The 21,251-nt window shown below is 36.8% G+C and overlaps 1 protein-coding gene across 3 annotated transcripts in view; it reads right to left on the reverse strand.

Annotated features, from left to right (window-relative positions):
* Window positions 1–3,559: 3,559 nt before the first annotated feature.
* Window positions 3,560–21,251, reverse strand: part of INTS6 (integrator complex subunit 6) — a 46,745-nt gene continuing 29,053 nt past the window's right edge. For 2 of the 3 annotated variants that reach the window (XM_064440914.1, XM_064440915.1), the window contains 14 exons: window positions 20,891–21,074; window positions 19,722–19,847; window positions 18,765–18,919; window positions 15,769–15,921; window positions 15,497–15,629; window positions 14,908–15,002; window positions 14,347–14,457; window positions 12,552–12,767; window positions 12,317–12,443; window positions 10,914–11,056; window positions 10,020–10,254; window positions 8,920–9,288; window positions 8,352–8,445; window positions 3,560–4,140 (listed from right to left, as the gene is read on the reverse strand). In XM_064440914.1, coding sequence (XP_064296984.1) covers window positions 4,047–4,140; window positions 8,352–8,445; window positions 8,920–9,288; window positions 10,020–10,254; window positions 10,914–11,056; window positions 12,317–12,443; window positions 12,552–12,767; window positions 14,347–14,457; window positions 14,908–15,002; window positions 15,497–15,629; window positions 15,769–15,921; window positions 18,765–18,919; window positions 19,722–19,847; window positions 20,891–21,074 — 2,235 coding nt within the window. In that variant the 3' untranslated portion in view covers window positions 3,560–4,046. The remainder of the gene's footprint in view (window positions 4,141–8,351; window positions 8,446–8,919; window positions 9,289–10,019; window positions 10,255–10,913; window positions 11,057–12,316; window positions 12,444–12,551; window positions 12,768–14,346; window positions 14,458–14,907; window positions 15,003–15,496; window positions 15,630–15,768; window positions 15,922–18,764; window positions 18,920–19,721; window positions 19,848–20,890; window positions 21,075–21,251) is intronic. The other variant, XM_064440916.1, reaches the window with a different exon arrangement.

Genomic DNA, 21,251 nt, shown 5'->3' on the forward strand with positions numbered 1-21,251 from the left:
TACCATAATTATAGGCACTAGAAATGCCTTACAGATCTTAAATGCCCCGGGATTAGGGGCTGACCTCCACAGGGCAATTCAAATTACAGATGGGCTGGATCAGCTGGATTAATATCTGAAGTTAAAATAGCAACCTTTCCCTATAGATGAAACTTATTCATGCCTACACAGACGGCACACAGCAAACAGACTTCTGTCTGCAGGCACCAGGACTCCAGGGCCTGAAATTCCCTGTATTAACTCCACCTCAGCAGTTTCTAGGGGGATAGCTCAGAAGTTCTGAAGACCACAATCGTTTGCCCAGCTACAGCTCAGAATAAGCAGAAGCAAGTTTCTCCTCCCTCTTATCTTGAATACCAACACCTTCGAGGAATTAGTTTTACACATCTGGACTCTTCGCTACTTAGTATCCTCACAAGACATTCAGGTTATCAGAAGCCATGGATACTCACTGTAGGTAGCCAGGTAATTTAGCTCTGCAAAAAGCGTGAGTTGTATCTTCATTTTTTCAAGGAACTTCCAAAAAAAATGCATGTTTCTTTTGGAACCAGTAACTCCCCCAGCCCCCAAAACAATCCAAATTGCAGAGCATTTTCTGAAAGAGTGAAGCATCACAGTGCTCCTTTGGCTTCAGTATTAAGACCATGTGTCTCATTTCAGACATCTGATCACATAAGTTACTATGCCAAAGGAAAACACCATATAGATTGCTGGCAATAATGAAGAATTGCATTATGCACCATTCAGCAGGTGTTTGCTCCTCCAAAGCATCAGGCCATCTCCAACAACTCTTACCATTCTTAGCAATGCAGTAAATTTGCACCTTAATTATTTTCCTAAAAATCCTTCAAACCACCAAAGTTTGTCTCATAACCGGGGTCACTTCCATTTAGATTTCAAGGAAACATATAGCCATTTATAGGGTTCAGTAAAACACTGAGGCCTGGCAAGACGACCAAAGAGAATAATTCTCCTTATCTGCTTCCAAGCAACACACTGCTTTTTTAGTCGGTGAATACCCAGGTAGGTAAAACTCTGCTTTAAAAACCTGTATCTTACGTCTTGACCAAAATGCAAACACATCTTTAAGGAAAAAAGCATTACCTTGGTGAGGGTTATTTGAAATATGCTTTAGCAATCAGTACCATTCAGTGAATATTTTTTTACTTGGCAAATGCAGAATTAAAAACAAAAACAAGGCACTAAAAGCTGACCTATGAAACCCGAGCCACAGACTCTTCAGAATTAAGAACAAACTGATTTCTGTGAATAAAATAGCTCAGTTTACAGTATATAAATTACATAAATATGAAGATCAGATTGTAAAACAGGATTTTTATATGTAGCTTAACAAAATATATCCCTTCCAATCAACTCGAAATCAGAAGTACATTTCTGTGATTTAAGCTTTTCAGTTTTCACTTTTTGCATTAAAAGCCGTTATTTTGTGTGTTCAGACTTAGTGACTGAAGTTGTTCAGGTATGAAAAGGGGAAAGGGTAAACAAGAGTTGCTTTTAATACATTTTATTAACCTAACTAGAGGTACTTAAACCTTGCTATCCCCATAAAGTCACAATGAATCTATGTAGACCAAAAATCTTCATTGCATCGGTCTTCTAGTAGCAGCAGAAATATTTTGCAAGACTTCAATAGCACAGTTCTGCCTGAAATAATTGAAAAAGTTTGGGTTTTTTTTTAAATCTGACTTTCAGGTTTGAACATACTGCCTTTGAAGGACAGGCAAGGTAAAAGCAATACAAACAACTGAACCACAAACTCAAAGAATCTGAGGCAGTGATTTCATTCAAGGATTGTAATGATCTCTTCTGTAACTACAGTATCAACACAAAGGAATGAATTTAGGCTCTGTTTTGCTCAGTTCAAAAGTGATTCTTTAGCCAATGATTTGGGTAAGTTTCAGGTTTGGGCAAATATCTGATTTGCGTTACCAACTATTTGGAAAGGCCTTTTTGTTTTTAATACAGAAATATTCAAATTATTCTAAGGTAAGTGTGCAATTACAGCCAATTTTTCCATACAAGCAACTAATGATCACAAATCTGCTGGTTCCGTGCTTAATTTATGTATTTAAACTGTATTACACTTTGAAAATGTGGTCCCAAACTGAAATAATGTTAATATTTTCATTTACAGGTTCCGTACTCTTTATAGGAAGAGTTACAAATCCTTCATAAAAAACACTAGACAAACAGTCTTCTGTTCCTCCCATCATGAGCTTTCCTTCAATGAAATTAAAGGCTACATTATATGTATTTATTAAAACACTGTTTTAAACCATATCACTTTTGCAAGAGTGAGGAAGTCCTCACTCTTCCAGTAGTGTATGTACTATTGGAAAGTTACAGCTGCCTAGGAACCATTAGCACCACGACTACAGCAAAGGCAGTAAGCATATAACCATTTCAGGAAAAAAAAAGAGATTTTGCCACTTAAATATTTCAGAGTGTGGGCAAACAGCTTCTGCTTAACTTCTTCATCGAAGTTAAAGTCAGCTTGACTGCTGCCGAGTATGTAGGTCGTCTGAAAGAAAGCATCCCACAAGGAAACTGTGGTATATGTTATTTTTGAAGCACAACTTCATTTCCCTGTCCTCAAGTCAAAAACTTGAGAACAAAAATTGAAGTTCAATCTGGTCCTAGACTTAGATATAACCCAGCTGAGGTAGTAACAAGCAAGAAGCAAAATGCTGTGAAAAGGAAATCAAGTTGAGAGGCTGTTTCAAAACTGACAAATAGGAAGCAGAAATACCCACTCATTGACCAAACTATTGCCAAAAGAGGTAGTGTACTACCTTTACTACCTTACTTTTTTTTTTTAAATTAACACAGCGTAGAATGGACATTCCTGAAGAGCACTGAATGAGGCTAAAAACATCTAGAAAAATGCTTTTTTCAGCATCCTGACAAAAGTTGGGATACAGTGAGCGTTTTAGTACACGATTCAGCAACTCATGGCACAAGCATCAGAAACCAGGCCCCATGAAGATTCTGGGTGAACACTGCAAACCACTGACACGTAGGAAAAGCATCAGAGGGGAGCTGCTCCCGCTGAATCAAACAAAGCTTGCCAGGAGTTTGGAGCGTCTAGCACAGATGAAAGACACGCACAATAAAGCATTCAGTGGTATTTTGTGTCCAAACAGCAGCACCTTCTAGCTGTTCCTGTAAACATGTAAAAACTTCGGACACAAAAACTCTGTGCAGTATTCCTCAAAGGCTACTGACCCCTGCTTTACTACATTGTATCGCCATAAAACTGCGGGTTTTGTCATTGCTTGTGGGTGTGGATACAGTACCTCAGTTTGTTGAGCTAGTCACTGAGTAGCAAAGCCCAAAGGACACAAGGCCACAGGGTATCATCCTGCCGTAACTGCGATTCAGCATTAGCTTCCTTTCACTCGTTCTCCAATTAGGAGCAGAATATCCAGTGAGACAAAACTGCTGTTCATTCTTTAACACTGATACTAGAACATGGAAGCTCTGGAAAGGGAAGGCCAAATGAACCATATTCCAATAAAAACTGTACTCAATCCTACACAAAGATTAAAATAGAGTTTTTATTGATGGAATAACAAAAGTGCTTTTCTTAAATATTTTTCAAAATACATTTATACAACTTACAATAATATATCCAAAATAACTGTATATACAAAACATTACCTTGTTTAATGTATGTGCTTTTTTCTTTTGAAAATTACAAAGCAACTTTTTGGCAAAGTTCAACCTTAAGAGGTGACAGTTTTGAAGGTTGGATTAAGAAAAATAGAACCTGAGGGAAAGTGACACTTAAGTCCATGACAAGCAAGAAGTTCTCCATTTAGTTAAATAAAAATGTTTTTGTGATTTTTCACATTACAAAAATAACAGAAGAAAAAGAAAAGATGATGGATACTTTTCGCATCATTTTATAAAGCAGCTTCTCATTCTTTCAGGTATAGGAACTTGAGATAAGAGTGCATGTCAAAAATGAATGCAAGTAAGGACAGCAGTGCCCTGCTGTGGCTTTCTCTTGTGTGCAGTGTTTCTTAGCTGCTGTTGATATGGTTGACCTGACTGGATCTGCGATGGATTTCTTCCAGAAAACTCTCAAGCTGTTCTATCAGCATTCGTTTTTTAAACCTGTATTTAAAACAAAGCATAATAATGGATGCACACAGTAATACATGAAACATTGTTCACAAAACTTTTACTGAACCCTGGAAACTTCAGTTATTATTTTAGGTTCAGTGCGTGATGAGGTTATAGATACCTCATACGTGTAGATGTTGTCTCCTCAAGTTCCTTTCCATTTAATGAGAGAATACAAAACTATGCTTACAGCAGTCTACTCTAGCACGTTGTTGAACATTTCTCAGCCCTCAGAAAGCCAGGAAAAGGAGAGTTAAGTGTTTACTGCTTCCAGAATTAAAATTCTAAAGTACAGAAATAAAAAATATGCCAGAAGAATTATAATCCTCAAGCTGGCAACAGCTTTTAGGGATTATTTGCACACCTTCAGGGTGCATTCACAGAAGTTTAAGTGAAGTTCGTACTGGTGAAGGAATTACACAGTGCACAGCAGATTTCCTGACAAGAAAATACAAATTAGAAGTTTGAGAAAGAAATTAAAGAATACACAGATGTAAATCCATACCTGGAGTCTCTGCAGTTTTATTCCACACCAGTTACATAAATTTAAACAGCAGACCATTTTGCCTCCTTTGCTTATGGCCCTGCCTCAGCGTGCACACAGCTCCTTGCTGTTTCCAGCTAGCCCTTCCCCTTACAACATTTCTGCATCTGAGAAGCCACTTCTGACTGGTGCTTTGGCAGCCGTACACACACTCAAAGATAAGCAGCAATAAAAATATCACCCACTTTCTCAACTCAGTATTATTCTGAACTATAACGCTGAGTTCCCAGAAAGGTTGGACTAGGTGATCCCCGAGGTTCCTTCCAACCTAAGATTCTGTGATTCAGTGATTCTATGACCTTATTAAACCTTGGCAAAAGCCTCTAGTCCTGGCCAGGCCTCCGAGCCCACGTTCTTGCCTCACAGAAGCATGGCATCTGCCCTAATTCCCAGACCACAGACCTCCCTACAATCCCAGCTTAACTGTGGGGAAACAAGGTCCCATTCCCAGACACTTACTACCTTGTTGAACACCCATGCTCTGGGCCCTTACCCATCCTTCTCATCACAGTTCTCAGTAACCCCACAGAAGCCCCACACTTCCAGTACTGCTTCCCCACCATTACTTGCACAACTGCTCCCTGCTTGTTGAAAAGTATTAACCTGGGAAATAGGTAACTATTCATTCTCATTCCCTCTAGTAAAAGCAAAATTATTTAAGCTAATAGCAAAGTGCTTTAATATAACCTAGTGAAAATTTAACACGCTTATATTCTGTGCAAGTGCCCGGGCAATGTTATTTTCCAGAATACCTTCAAGCCCCTCTGAAACAGCTGTACAAGTTAACATCAGACATTTCCCAGAAACTCAAAACCTGGTGGAAGGTGGAGAAAAAACACATTGCTAACTATTCTCGCATTACTGTTGGCACAAGAATTCAGGTTTACAGTGCACCACGTCCAGCCCTCAGTACATGTCACTGCAAGTTCTATTCCAAATGCTGAACCCTACAGCAAGCAATATTTTTTTCCTCAAGGCAACGGAAGAAATTTACATTAACTAATATTGTAATTAACAGAATTAAGCATTGACTCTAAGTCAGCTCTTCATTCTGCTAGGAAAATTAGTACCCTTAATAATAAAACTTCCTTGAGTAGTTCTATCTATTGAGCATAAATTGTCATTATTATTTTGAAATTGGTTGTATTAATTCTTGCCAGCACTTTTATTGCAAGTAGGTATTGCTCAGCATTTTGTTGGGGTACACCTTGGGTTTTTCTGTGTGTATTAGTAGCTTAAAGCTCTTAGTTTGAAGCATAAATAAAAGGGTATTGAATTTCTCATACTAAGAGGTTGGTTGGTTTGGAGAATTTTGATCCATATTTTTGTCAACGTTTGCTCTAGACTACTTAGCACAGAATAAAAATAACACACTTATTCTTAGTGCTAAGACCATAAATGGATTGCTATGCCAATGCCAGAAATACTGGAGACCTCTCCACTACATAGGCTAATTCTTTTAGCCCTTTCCTAAATAATTCTTCATGTTGTGCATCCAAAGTTATAGCCATCTATTGGGAAGTCACATTTCTTGTGTTCAGTAAGGACTCCTTGTAAGTACTAATACTACCTGCTCAGGCTGCGCCAAATGTGTACCACTAAGCATAAGAAAAGCCTCCGTCAGAATAGAAACAGCCAAGAATTTGAAATTGAGATGTGGTATCTCCTAATCTTTAATATTTTTACAATCGACTGAAAAAAATCCATTGTCTATCCCATCCTGATTTCTGCCTCTCAAGTATGATAGCTTTTCTGCTATCAGAAGAGGAACTGTGGGGCAGCTTCCAAAGGAAGCTGAAAACTGGATTGTTTTAGAAATCTTCCTCTCTCTCAACTCTAGTGGATTAACCTCCAGAATTGGATGAGGACTGTGTTTAAACACACACTTTCTTGCTGAAATGTTAAGCATTTCTTAAGAGCTTTCTTAAGTCTGTGTTCAGAGTCAGAGCTCCTTGGATCAGGGAAAGAGAGCAGGCTTCCCAAGTTTTAATTGCATTCCATGGCATTGCAGAGGTCAGCTATCAGTTAACCAAACAAGACTATCCTGACAACACTGGAAAGCTTAGAGATGTTTCCTGCAGGCAGCAGGGAACCTTGGTTAAATGTGATAGCTTGCCTGGATAAGGAAAGAAGCAAAGAACTGCACAGGGATTGTAGGCAGTGTTATCCTGGTGGATAAAATGGCCACGCTATAAAAATCTAACCAAGGAGAGAAGAGGAAGGAGAGACATTAAGTTGCTCCTACACTCAAACCAATAAAAATTGAAGTTTAACAACTGTCAAGAACAACAGGATTGCCAACTTTTTCCACCAGTAGATACAGAAAACTGTTGGCTATGGTGAGAGATGGGATTTAATTCTGATGCATCCAACAGCAACACTCAACTGCTGCCAGATTTTGTAGGGAAACAGTCAGCTTAAGATAACTAGAATAGAGAGGCTTTGCAACAGACAAGAATTATACATGATCTAAAGAGCCTAATTTTAGAGGTGCAAATATTCCAACCCCACTAAGAGCTGCTACAGACTCCAGGAGCAACAGTACTGTTCTGCTATGCTGAGACAGTAAAGAAAAGTGCAATCTACAGGCTATGGAACAAGTCTGACAGGTGGCATAAAAAACACAGATCAAGCAAAAGCATGATAAACTAACAGTTGCTGTAGGAAGAGCATGGTCTATATAAATCTACATGCCCCACTGTGCTGGCAGTAGAAGGCTAGAAGAGCTGTACGGATGTCCAACATTCAGTGTACCTTAAACTTGGCATGGTTTTACCCAAAAATTGCTTTGATTTTTATTTAATCAAAATTTGTTTAGTAATGCCACAGGGAAAAGGCTGACTACTACAAAAACAGATTAGAGAAAAAAAAATCAGCTGTTCTTTGAGGCTTCTGAAATAAGTCTCAAAGTTACAGTTACATTTATGATCCAAGCAAGATGCTGGAACTATTAGTTCACTTCAATTCAAACACTATAGGTTCCAATCATAATTACATGTTTCTGCTTTCTTTCCTCTTAGTAAACTTGTAGAAGGCTAAGCAAGCATGATCAGTCTAAGGATGCTGTAAGGAACAGTTTCTACCTGGGTTAACAACACTGAGTTTAAATCTTCAGCAAGTCTCTACTCCAGTGACAAACCACCTCCTATTTCCACAGCCTCAGACAGGACTACAGTATCTCTGAAGGAAAAATATCTGAAGAGCAGAGACATATCTTTATGGAGCATACCTGGATCTCAAAACTATTTATAGGACAAGATTCTGAGCTGATGCAGAACAATGAATTTCAACTGTTTCCGAAAGCCTAATTCACAGCAATATGCAGTTCCGTCAGTTTTTTCAAATTAGCAGCATGCTCACACTTCAACGATTTTCTCAAGTTACCATCTCTTTCTATACCATTTTCCATGTACATTTATGGCGACTCGGCAGTTACAGCTGCTAACATTTTTAAGACAAAGTCTGAGGCAAAAAAGTGACCTTGTGCAAACAACGTAACAGGAAATTTATGCATTTCTGTTTTTTCTAGGGAATTATTTACTTGCCATGCAAAGCATTGTGTGGCAAGTTTCAGACAAAGAACCGCATAGTTGTCAAGCAGTTATTTATGGCAGTACACAGTGCAGTTTTGTAAGATTAGTACAACTCAGTTACCTACCTTGAAGCTTCTTTAATAACATTTTGTAAAAATATCAGTCGGGTTTGTAAGCTTCCTTGTACATGCTTCAGTAAAAAGAAAATTCTTTCATACTCTTAAAGAGAAGAGCAAAATAACAGGTACTTAAGAAATGCCCATACAGGTATCTGTTGTAATAGATCTGAGTGAAATCTTAGTGAAATATCACAGATTTCATTCAGCTTTTGTAAGCTTTTAGGATATACCTCCTATCTAACCAGGACTGCAGCAGTGACATACTGTTTAATGAACACTAATATTAAAAATCACAGGATACTGCAGTTTAGGATATTACTGGCACACCTAACAACCTAATTCTAATACTGATACTATAAAAACCCATGACTTTCACGAACATTGATAGGTATAGCAATGTTTTAATCACTCATCCAGGAAGTTTTTAACAGACATTTTACAATAAATCTTTTCAGCTATAAATTTATTTTGCTTCAGTCTCACAGTTCAGTGTTTTTCTAAAATAGTGACTGAATATGAATTCTTTGTCTAGCTCTCACATGAATCACCTGGAAGACATATTAGGTATACTTACTCCTTCCTGGTTTTCGGATCTCTTTCATAATTTGTGCTCTGAGCTCTATGTTAATCTCTCTGGAACTTCTGCAGTGCATTGGTTTTTTCCCTTTGCTTGGTGAAGACATTGGCAAGTTCTCTTCAGTACTTTGTTCTTTACCACCTGATTCCTCATGATTCTCCAAAAACCCATCAACATTCAAGTTATTCCCTAAATGTTCATGGCCTACATCCTCTGTATGAGCTGCTGGTCGATCCAATGAATTGAACGGAGAAGAGGACATTGAAAACTCTGAATCCACAGTATTTGGGAAATCTGATGAAAGTGGGTCTGTAACGTGATTCTCAACTACATCATCCATTGTAGCCTCATTATTTGTTTCTGATGCTGAAAAAAAAGATAACACTTGCCAGTTTCACGTTCTTCATCATCTCATAAAAGTCACTGAGTCAGTTTAGTATTATACTCTTATAAAGCTATGCTCCAGCTTCCTTGTCTACTGTACATGCTAGGTGTAAGAAAACATGTTTGTGGGTTGTAACACTGAGCACATTACTGTATCTCCTAGCAGTTAATGGCTTAAAAACACCACAGATATAGTCTTTATATGAAAAGGGAAATTGCTATATGGACTGCCATCAAAAGAAAAAGCACCTGTAAAATGTGGTTTTATGACATGATTGTCTTTCCCCATGAAATTGAACTGGCTTTTTAGTTTAGTTTACCTTAACTTTAAAGTTTACTTCAGTGCTGAACAGTGAGCAAGACTTACACAGAAAGGGAAGTGAATTCACTGCACCACAGCAAAATTCAAATTAACTTCATGTTGTGATACTTCTGGAGCATCTGAAATCCGAGGCAAAGGAAGAACATCCTTCTGACCGTTTACATTGCCTCCTCACTTAATACAGGAAATACATTGTTTATACTGGGAAGTTCATACAAAAAAGACTGTCTGGAGAACTATATTAACTCTTTCTGTAATTTACTCCAGATGCACTCTTAAATATGAGGGAAAACATTGCCACATTTGGGAAATCAGCCAGTGGTATTGCTACAGCAACAAGTTTTTTGCATAAATTAAAAAACAAGTGCTCTGAAGATGAAAATTCACTTACTTTTGTGAATAGGAATAGGTTTAACAAGGTCAGGCTGTGCTTGTGCGATTGGTGTTGGTGGCCCTTTTCCTCCAATGTGATTATTCACAACTGGGGGAGTTTGCGGTCGACCTCTGAGCAGGGGGGACATACAACGCCGTCTTTTCGGAATCCCTTGCATATTTGGTTCTCCGGGTCTTTTATGTTTATTTTGAGGTCCCGATACAAATTCATCTGCTTCATCTATCATCATTCCCTATAATTAATTTAACGGGGAGAATAAGTTTAAGCCAAAACCACAAAATATAATTAATGCTTTGACATTATGATTATATTTACTGTGTATAAGGCAACTATGTACTACATGCCATCATGCACTGAATTCTCAACTGTCATCCAAAGTAATACCAGAAAACCATATCAAATCCTTCCCAGACTAAACCGATGTGCTTAGGGCCCTTACCAAGCAGTCTGCCAAGACAACTGAGTAGGATGTCAAGCTTCCTTTTCAGTAACTGCAAAATGACTCAAACATTTAAAAGACAAGCTCTAAATGATATTGGTAATTTGGTCATGTCCAAAACTGATTTGGACAAAAGGGAGAGTCCACGATCTCAAAGTTACAGCAAGGTTTTTATGGGGGAAGTTTGGTAAAGGATATATAATTAGGTATTAGCTATACTACACGACAAATGTATTTCATTTAAATATAATTCAGAGGCATAATACTGGTTTCCAATATAGATTGTCCTCCATAGGACATTATTGATGGAAAAACATCAGAGAGACTCTCTTGTAAGCAGCACTTTCCCAAATATTTCAAAGTGTTTCTCTGATACATTGCTATTTGAATGGTTTAATCAGCAGCACCCACTCACAACAGCACATTTTTTAAAAAGCATTACAGAAAGTCACCTTTTTGTCCAATTTGAATGGATTGCCAAACGTATGAAGCCTTCGTGGTTGATCAGGATCAAGCTCTCTGAGCGGAGAAGGTATTTGTTTTAGATACTCCTGGTAGTTTCCCATTTGTGCTATAGGTACACTGTGAACTTGATCTATCATAACAGAAGGGTTTATTAATACGTGATACTGTTCACCTTATGAGAATTTAGACTATATCCACCCCACACCTCCAAGTCTTCATTCTCTCAAATGCATTAACAAAATATTTGTGCAAAACTCACCATTATTATTGTCTAACCAGTATATATAACATCATGTTTTGAGTGCAGAGAACTTGCTCAAATGGATCAGTATGCCTTGTGTATTTGTCATTATGACACAGAAATAAGCAATAGTTGTCATGCATGCATGGATGTTAGTTTTCCAAAGTGTCCCATAACTTTTCAATGAGGTAGGAGAGGTAAAAAAAAAACAGACTGGGAACAAATAACTAAGTCATTACTACAAACAACAGCTACATTAATGCATAGTAGTAATGCCATGCTACATACACCTTTGATATAACTCTACCCAATTTTAGCCACCCAAAATTTAATTAAGACTAGCATTTTCCAAAAGCAACAGTGATTTTTGTAATCTGTAACAAATTCCTGAAATACACAGGACCTGATTCTGAACTTCTTATGGATTTAGTTGAAGTTGTCAAGCCTTTCATCACGCAAAACATACACTAGCAGAAAAAACCCTAACAGTTTTTATGTGGTTTAACCCCCTACCCAAAGAGCAACTTCTCTGCATTTCACATTACATCATCACTTGATCACAAATGTTAACCTGATCTAAGAGGTGGCAGGACTAATATAACATACACTTTCACTTGTATTGATTGCCCTTCTAATTTTCTCCACTTACTTCATAATCTTGTTTGTTAAGATGCCATAAAGCAGCTCCAGAAGACACAGTAGAAAGGTAAAGCAATAAATCAGACTGAACTATTTGCTGTTGGCTTAAGGGGCAAAAGAGTCACACTGGCAGCACCGAGTGAGCAAGCTTACTTTTCCACTGCTCACATCCCACTTCTATGCAGACAATCGTAATGTTCAGAACCGCGCTGTGATTTTAAGATATATCATGAAAGTTGGGGGAAAAAAACCAGTGAACAAAGAGTCTTACGTAAAAGCCCAAGTCTCCTCCTATGGACTAAAGGAAGGGCAGTGAATCCCCATCTTCTCTATCCTCACCATTTTTATTTCCAGTAAGTTATTTAAGGAAAAAATTCTAAAACCCATGCCATTTAATGGCAGTATAGGACATCCACTAAGTTTTAAAGAACTACACTATTTGTTACAGTCTTCATTGTTTTTTAGTACCAATCATATCACAGTCAGGCAAAAAATAAACTGTTATCTAACCTTCATCTTGTCCTTTGAGGAACTTGCGAGTACTCTTCAGTAAATTAGATCTCATTCGTGTTAATTGATCCAAAAGATTTCTTCTGGGTATGTCATAAGCATTTCTAAAAGTCTGAGGTTTCAAATCCTATAGTTCCAGTAAATAAAGTTCCAGTTAATACCATGTATGAAACAATATCTAGCATTTCAATGGAAGTATATTGAAAATAACAACATTACACACAGTGGTGCTTACCTTATTCAGCAAAGCTATTTGGAACCCAGCATACTCCTTCATATTGAGGTCTAGAGGTCTATGAGGAATTTCCCCAGTAATCCCCTGTAGCAGATGTTGAAAATCGTTCCTATGTGCCATAGACAGGTTGTGTGATCTGCTTCTGACCTTAATTCCAGTCTCTTGCGCTACCTTTTTGCCTACAGAGCCAATGACTCTATCGGACTCTATTTTGGCCTTAATTTGAAATAAATAAATAAATAAAATTGACAATACGCTCTTAAAAGGATTAGTCAGACTTATTCATTTTAAATTCCTACCTAGAAGATTCAACAATGTGCTAATATACTATGACGACCATAACCAGGATGAGTGCTTAAGGAGTGCTTAATACATAACCACTTAATGCTTTCTACAGTTTTAAATACAGAGAACAGTTTGTGCCTAGGTCTTCTGCATATTTCTCCTCTGCTGCCCATTACAGTATCTAAGCACCAATATGCATGCAATGCTTTTATTTTCATAAAATGCCATAATTTAACTAGTAATTCTCTGCAAATCTATCTGTACTCACATAGACTGTTGTACAATAACAGCTAAACACTAACTCTCAGAAGACCGATTCTCCCACAGCTATAGTTGCAATCGGTCACACAATGGTATTAACTTTTTAAAAGCTCAGTATGAACAGTCGTAACATTAATCAACTTGAAATACATAATACCCGATTCTGTTTGACTAGACAGACCTAACCCCAATATTATGTTCTATTTGTACCAAAATTAAACATGTTCATAAACACCAGCTTTTTGGCAGAATACAGTTGGAAAAAGAGCCAAAAGTAATTTAGTAATACACCTGCCAATGTTAGTATTGCAGTTCCACATAGATTTGTAGACTACTCAAAATTTGAGTATGTACTTAAGAATATCAAGTCTCTACTGGCAAATCCTTTCAGAAGTTAGAAAAGCTTTAAGTACAATTGGCAGTGCATGCCGTTACATTTTAGGTGTCTAGGTTGAGAGATTAGTTCACAGAATACTGAGCAATACAACTATGACTTGATATACTGTAAACTTCAGGTTTGCTTCCTTAAATAATCATTTATATTAATGCTTTAAGAAAAAGCTGGTCCATAAGAACTCATTAGCCAAGTTACAAGTACTTGCACTACTGTTTCTTGAAGTTTTAAACGTACTGCATTATTTTATCATCTTGAACAAGAAAGCTTAACATGCACAGTTCAACGAAAGTGGAGGTAGCAGGGCAGAAATGCTTTAGCTGGTGCAGGAGACTAGTCAAAGATACGGGCACTATTCTGAACACAGTCAACAATTTCAAAAGGTCACTTGCCACTTCTAGGTTGTATCCTTATTTTAGATTCTGAATTATGTCAGTTTATATTTACTGAACACTTCCCATTTCATTTCACAAGCCAAAGAGAGGACACTTTCTGATTCAGATGCATAAAGTACAGATCTCTATTTTCTAAAAAAAAAATATGCTAGAACATATTTAATATCTAATGTAAGGCAACATGTTTTCTTTTGGACAAAAGTATGTTACTCTGTGTACAAAAAAAAATCTCAATTTGTGCCTCCATATCTGTCTTTATAGTCCAGTCTATAAAGCCTATATTTAAATGTCAAGTTTTCCTTCAATTCAGAAAACCAAAATGCTTTTTTGCTAATTGGTTATGGGAAGGTATTAACTTGATCTTTCTGCTCTTTTTATCTTCAAAGCCATTGAACTTGAGTATTTTAAGATTATCCTGATATTAGAATAAGTTTTTACTGCTCTTTTGCTTCAACATTACCTGCTGACTCAACTTTTTGAGATATGAAATGACACTGTAACTAAGTCCATATTCCACATTGTCAGCTATCAGGTTTGGTGCTCCCATCATTCTCACAGCTTTCTTCAAAGGCTGAAACATGTAATACATTGTACAGTCATATTTAAGTGTTGTACACATACTTGAACTAATTGTATCCATATCAAATAGAACCTGAGGTCGTCAAAGTTAGAAAAGAAAAACAGACTTTCAGGGCAGCATTTTTTCATTGTTTTAAAGCATTGTTCCATTCATACAGAATAAATTATTAACAGATACATAATTTTTATACAATTATATAATATATAACAATATATTATCTATAGTTATACAGAATATTATTATTTAGATTATGAAGTTTTCTAACATTCACGTCTCAAGCCTTCCACAGGACTCCAGTGAAAATAGTATCATTATGCATGAAGCTTAGCTATTCTCTTAAATTAATACATATTCTACTTGAAATAGGGAATATACCCATAGTGGAAAGATAACGGTAGTTACACAATAAAACAAAAATTTTAACACAGTAAGTCATCTTACCCCAAGATAATAAGGAGGCATTGTCTTCAAATAGCTTTCAAATGACTGTCGCCATTTCAATGTAGGCTTTGCCTTGTGTACTTTAAACAAGTCATCTGATGGTCATAAAAAGAGACAAAATGAAAGGCTTGTCTAGACAGCATTGCACCTTTTTTCTAATAAAAGAAACTCTAAGAAATGCCAATTCCTCAATGTTTAAATTAATATATATATTTTACCACATACATATATATATATAACTAAATACACACAAACAATGTTGCAGCCAAAAGAGGGAACCTGATAAATTATCAAATTGAACTGGTAATTGAAACAACAGATTGGGAAAAATGGCTAAAATAATGAAAAATGTGAGACCAAAAATTATCTGAAAGAATAATGATCAAGTAAATCTTACACGTTGAGTCTGAGTCATAAAGGTCAGCCAATTGGTGACAAGTGAAACAAGTTACTGATAACAAATACTGTCCAACATTCTACTTTTCTACAGGTGTGATTAATACTGGCATTAATTGCAGAAATCTATTTAGATGAGATAAATTTTTCAATTGCTTACTACCTAAGAAAATTTTTATGAAGTGGTATTTACCTAGCAATGGAAGGAGGACTGGATAATTGTAAGGCATCACAAATAAATTCACACAATTCAGCGCTGTACTAGCTTTCAAGTAACCAAAAGGATGACCAAGTTCACTGTATTTTGCACTATTGCTCACATATACCTGCAATAAAACACATTATATTGTCTGTAAATCCAACGTATTGTGTGCTGAAATTTTACATCCTTTTCTGATTATGAAATAAAATCTACGAAAAACAGCATTCTATAAATAACTTCAATTCAGCATGTATTCTACTTGCCTGCCAGCAGGTCTGAGGAGATTTTCTTTCCAGGATAAACTGGGTCAGCGGTGAAGGTTCTAACTCATATTTATCAAAAGGCAGTTTGTCAATGACCATCGGTTCACAGTCGGTACAGGAAAATTTCACCACCGGATGAGATGTGCGAGGTGGCTAAACATAAGCATTCCAGTGTTAACAAGTCTGCACAACAATTAAAATGCGATTGTGCTATGACAACTGAAGTAATACAGGTTCTTTGAAAACAGACATTTTTAAGGAGCCTATTTAATACAGGATTCCTGTTTATTGTTAATGAGTCCTAAGCAATTAATTTATGATGTTAGTTAGTACTGTCTTAAAATCTAAAGGAATCTTATTTTCTAAATAAATGCCAATTATTTTATCTAAGAAGGCAGAACAGTATGCAAGTAAAACTCCTCGCGTATACACAAAAACTTTGCAAATGGAAGTAAATCCCAGTGGGGACAAAAAAACCCAAACATCTTCAATGCTACTCTGGGCCATGCACATTTTTATTCTCCACAGAAGCAGGAACTGTTCTTTTGCGTTTGCCGACTTCCTCCAGCACTTTTCCTTCTTGGCAAATATAAGAGTTACAAAATTCAAACTGAATTATAATTACCAAGAGCAGCATGAATTCAGAAAAAAACCCAAGCTTTAGAACTCACATTTTAACTAGGCCTGTGAAAAATTATTTCAATTCAAGCAGTTTAAGTGTTTGGATTTTAATCTTTTTATTAGTCACAGGGAAAAGGTCTTTGTGCCTCGATTTTCAAGTAGAAGTTAACAACATCTTTTGGATTTCTCTTGCGGAAAGGAAAATCTGATTTTTTGTGTGTGATGAAAATTGGAGCAGTACGCCTTCCACTGAAGGGTTTTCAGGAGAGGAACGTAAGCTCTTATACTTACCCTGAGCCTCCCCCAAGGCCACTACAATCTGGGAAAGAGCTCAGCTGGGAAGCCTCCTTCCATTTACTCTCTTTACAGGAAGGTAACTAATAAATATATAAGATGAACTAGGGAAACTCGGGGTTTCTTGGACCTTCCTACCACCTCACCTTGAAAGTAGTTTTCCTACGTCTAAGTTCTAGCCTTTTCCTTTTAGGATGAGCCACCCAAATGTTATCTGGTCTTGCCTTGAGTGTCTCCACTCTGAGGAAGGTGTACTGTCCAAGTGCATACAAAAGACGAGGCCCAACCAACTGAAGGAACTGCAATTCTCTTCAAAGAGGATACCTCCAATAAATAGTTATGGTAGAGTTTTTGACCAAGCCATGAAGCAGTTATACTAGAAATAAAAAGGCCGCAAAAGAATTTGAAAGCTAAGGCTTGAGAAGTCCTATAACCCTTGGCTGGAGAGCAGAACTATTTTTACTGCAGCGCAGTGGGAGCAGCCATTTACATATTGATCTGCCACCATGATTATTAGCAGCTTTCATATACATTTAAGAAAGCCTTGATAGTATCATTACGCAAGTACAAAGAACAGTTGTTGGGGTAGGACTGTTTGAGACAACTCCACGGTGGATCAGGCAACAGGGAGGAAAAGAAAAATATCTAACTGTGGACTCTCAAGTAGACAAGAGTTACAACATATGCTAAGTTTTAACACTGTATTTTCAGAACAGTGAGGAAATACAAGCCTTGAAACACTCAGCAAACTCAGCTCCACAGCACTGCATAAGGAAGGTTCAACGTGGAATTCCAATTGATGTCAACATAGAATTTAGCTGCATGTACAATAATCCAGTCTTTATGCAGTTGAGCACTATACATGCTACAACCGAAAGAATTTTTTCTCATCTTCTTGCCATGTGGGAAAGTCAACTTCATGTTTTTAGCAGATTTAGTTCAACAACTCTTCACTTGGCAAGATCTATTTTAGCAATCTCAATCATGATCTGCAGTAGCAGACAAACTTTACAGTGAATGGAGGCAGATATGCCATTGATAATGATTACAAGGAGTACACAGGACAGACTTCCTACAGAGCAGCTTTTTAATATCCAGTACACAATGAGGTTTTGTTTTTTTAAATTACTGTAGATTTACTTTTACTTATATACACTAGTTTGCCTTGTAGTTAGTTCAGAAGGGCATCCGCATACGTCAATGAATGTGGCCACAGATGCCAGCAATATCAAACCTGTAAATATGACTAAAATTTCATACTTGTATCACTCCTCAACCACCTGTATTTCAAAGAACTTTATAAATTTTTCAAATAAAGATCAATGAATTTGCTAAATTTTAACTTTTCACGATCAGCACAGTAGCTTCAGATGAAAAAACATTTCAACAAAAACCATCACAAAACATAGAGAACAATTATACAGTTGCATTATTTCTATTTTAATTATTTTCAAATATTAGCAGAAATAGAAAAATACATTATATTAACGATTAGTTCTCAGACCAAACAAAAGGCAGTGGCATACATTCTTTTATGGAAAAAACTCAAATAAAATTAATTCTGTGGGTAGTATTTTAAAAACCAAGATGCATTTCTCTATTTGGGATAAATTCAAGGTATGGCTACACTGAACAACAGCAGATGAAATTACGTTCACCTGCTAGAATTAAGACAGCACTATCACAAGGATTCAAAATTGGGAAGATCATACTATATTCTATTAATACGACCTGTGAGGCAATAGAATTCAATAGTCTATTATCAAAGCACTAGTTTGATATTTTAAGAGTTCGATCAGAAATGTTATGTGCACATACTAGGCCAACAAATCTGCTGCAGGCAGTTTCTTAATGCTTCAAGGTCACCAAAAAGCAAACCCCACAGTATTATTTGCTCATCAGCAATTTATCTGAGATAACTGCAACATGTATTTACATGTGTCATTCCCTCTCAGGTCACACTGTTTTTACAGCTGCTACAATGAAGTACCTATCTCAAGATTTAAAAAATCAGTGAATAGGAAACCCTGGCATATTCCCCTAGACACAAACCCTCTGCTTTATCTAACTTCAATACGTACCAGTGTTGGAGAATTTTGATCTGGCCAAAAGGATTCAGGAACAGGCCAATGACCTATAGGAACCCCAGTTTTAGGGTTTGGTCTGACATAAATAAGTTTGTGACAGCTGTGCCAAGGTTGGGGTCCAAAGGGTCTAGATATATCCACCTGCCCATCTACAGAAGAAAAAGGCTTTATGAGTCAAAATAGTGTTAAAAATCAAAAAGAGTATTAAACAACTTCTGTGAAGACTTTAAGAGCTATACCCTTAGGGAAGCTCTTCCTGCAGTTCATGTTTTTAAGAGCAGCAGATAGTTGTCAGTAAACAAAAACCCGGAAACTATGAGAAACCAAATAAGCACTGAATGTTTACAGGATCAGAGCTGAGAAAGCCAGTTATCCGGAGCCCTCACAATAAGAAGTTTCTTTCTCCTCCTGTTGTCATTACCAGACAACCTTCAAATCTCCATGCACAAAATTGAAACACACAACTAATACTATTGGACTAACTTTTTATTGCAGCAAAGCAGGATTAAAAAATTTCCCACACTTCCCAGTAATATCCTAAGCCATTTAGAACAAGAAGTTAAGGCTGCACAGTTGTATTTGCTATTTTAATTCTTAATGCAGCCACTTTATGACATTAAACAAAAAAGAGTAAACATATAAACCCACAGTATTTCCATATCAAGCTATTTACATTTCTAGCTGGTTGAAAACTACTGCTTAAAACTCATGAACCCATTTAATTATGCTTGACGTGAACAACTGCATTTAAGACTACCTGAGTAATATGACCAAATGCAGTATTTTGAATAAGTCCACAGAGTTTCAGACGTAGCAGGTCCTTTTTGTAGTAGTGTCTTTTAAATTGCATCAGTTTACCTTTTGTTTTGGCAACTATTACATTAAGTTCACTAAATTTTATTGACAGTAATCCCTGGCATTTGATATCATAGTGTCAAAAATTTCAAGTACCATCAATTGGTGAGGGATCCGGCCCAGCTTTTTCAAAATTTATTACCACTCCACTTTGCACTTTTTGCACCAATGACTCAAGACACTGATTCAGCATTCTTGGAGAGCACACACAATAAGATCGACCTAAAACGAAACAGCCAAGGTTAAGGTTGTTCAGTGTTTCTGCCCTTATTTGAACTTGGATGATACAGAACTGTTCACCCGCCACACAGGTTGATTTATGTATGGATCACTGATTTAAAGCTTCTCCCAAACACTCCCTCTTTGTTTAAGCAGCAAGGCAGCCTAGTGATGCAGTGACAATGTTACATGCACCTCATTGTAAGTGTTTGGGTTTAGGCCCTTAACGACTTCACTCAAATTCTTGGTTGCATCCATGGAAAATGGGCTCCCCCTTGTGACAGACATCAACACTTAACTGTCCATGAATTTCAGTCAAAGTACTGTATAGTATATTAGTAGAGTAGTAGTATATTAGTATTAGGCTACATCAGTAGAGCCTACATTACAGGCAGAAAGCAGTGGAGTCCAATCTGTTTGGAATGCTTTTTAAATCTCTTTGCTTTCTATCACATTCCCTCCGATGCATCAGAAGAATCATTGTGGTTTTAATATGTGATGTAATCTAAAACTTTTCCAAGCAATTTATAAAATTAATGCCTGAGTTTGATCTGGAATATACTTTCTATGTGATTAAGAATATGAGTTATGATGGAGATAAAAGTTTCAATTTTGCAGAGTTTTTATGCATTCTGCATTGCAGAAATTCTAGTTGCTCTAGAGGAAAAAGAACAAACCAACCCAACACATTTCCTTCACTTTTGGCTTCTTTAGATCACAGTATGACAGGAATTTAGCAAAACTGTGCAGCAGAACAGACTCAATTCTTACAATTTCTAATTCTGATACCAAGGTGCATTAGAAAAAGTTTTCTCTTCTAAAAAACTGCTAAAGAAAGTAGATTTACACTCCTCCAAGACAGGTTAAATTGTCTGTAGCTTTAATGCAGTAAGTGTCTTTAGTTTTGTTATATCAGAGTTCTGAGTTTTTTACAAGTAATATAAGAACTGAGAAACACTTATTCTACAACATATACATGATTAATAGAACTAAATTGAGTTAGTTTTCATTTTCAAAGTATTGTCAAAGGAAACCAGGGCACCCACCTCCTGTGACTTCGCACATAGGTGTGATTGCAGAGTCATCCACTGGTACACCTGTCATCTGCTCCGATTCCGGAGCTGTGATACCAGGCAAACGGAGAACCAAAGCAAATAACCTCTGATCCCATCGAAAGGGTTCCTTAGTCAACTCACTTCCAGGTAGAGGAGAATTGAGAGGTAAATGGAGCTGAAAAGGAATTTAAATTTCTGAGTAAACTGCTTTAAAAAAAATTCACTTTACACAGTGATGGCAATTCACTCTATATAAACACATTTATAACCTCTCCACAGATATTTATCATTTGATTCAGGTACTGTACATTACAAGGAAGACAGCCATCATTTAATCAACACTTCAAACATT

Source organism: Phalacrocorax carbo, chromosome 1 (assembly GCF_963921805.1).
Source record: "Phalacrocorax carbo chromosome 1, bPhaCar2.1, whole genome shotgun sequence".
Taxonomy (NCBI): Eukaryota; Metazoa; Chordata; class Aves; order Suliformes; family Phalacrocoracidae; genus Phalacrocorax; species Phalacrocorax carbo.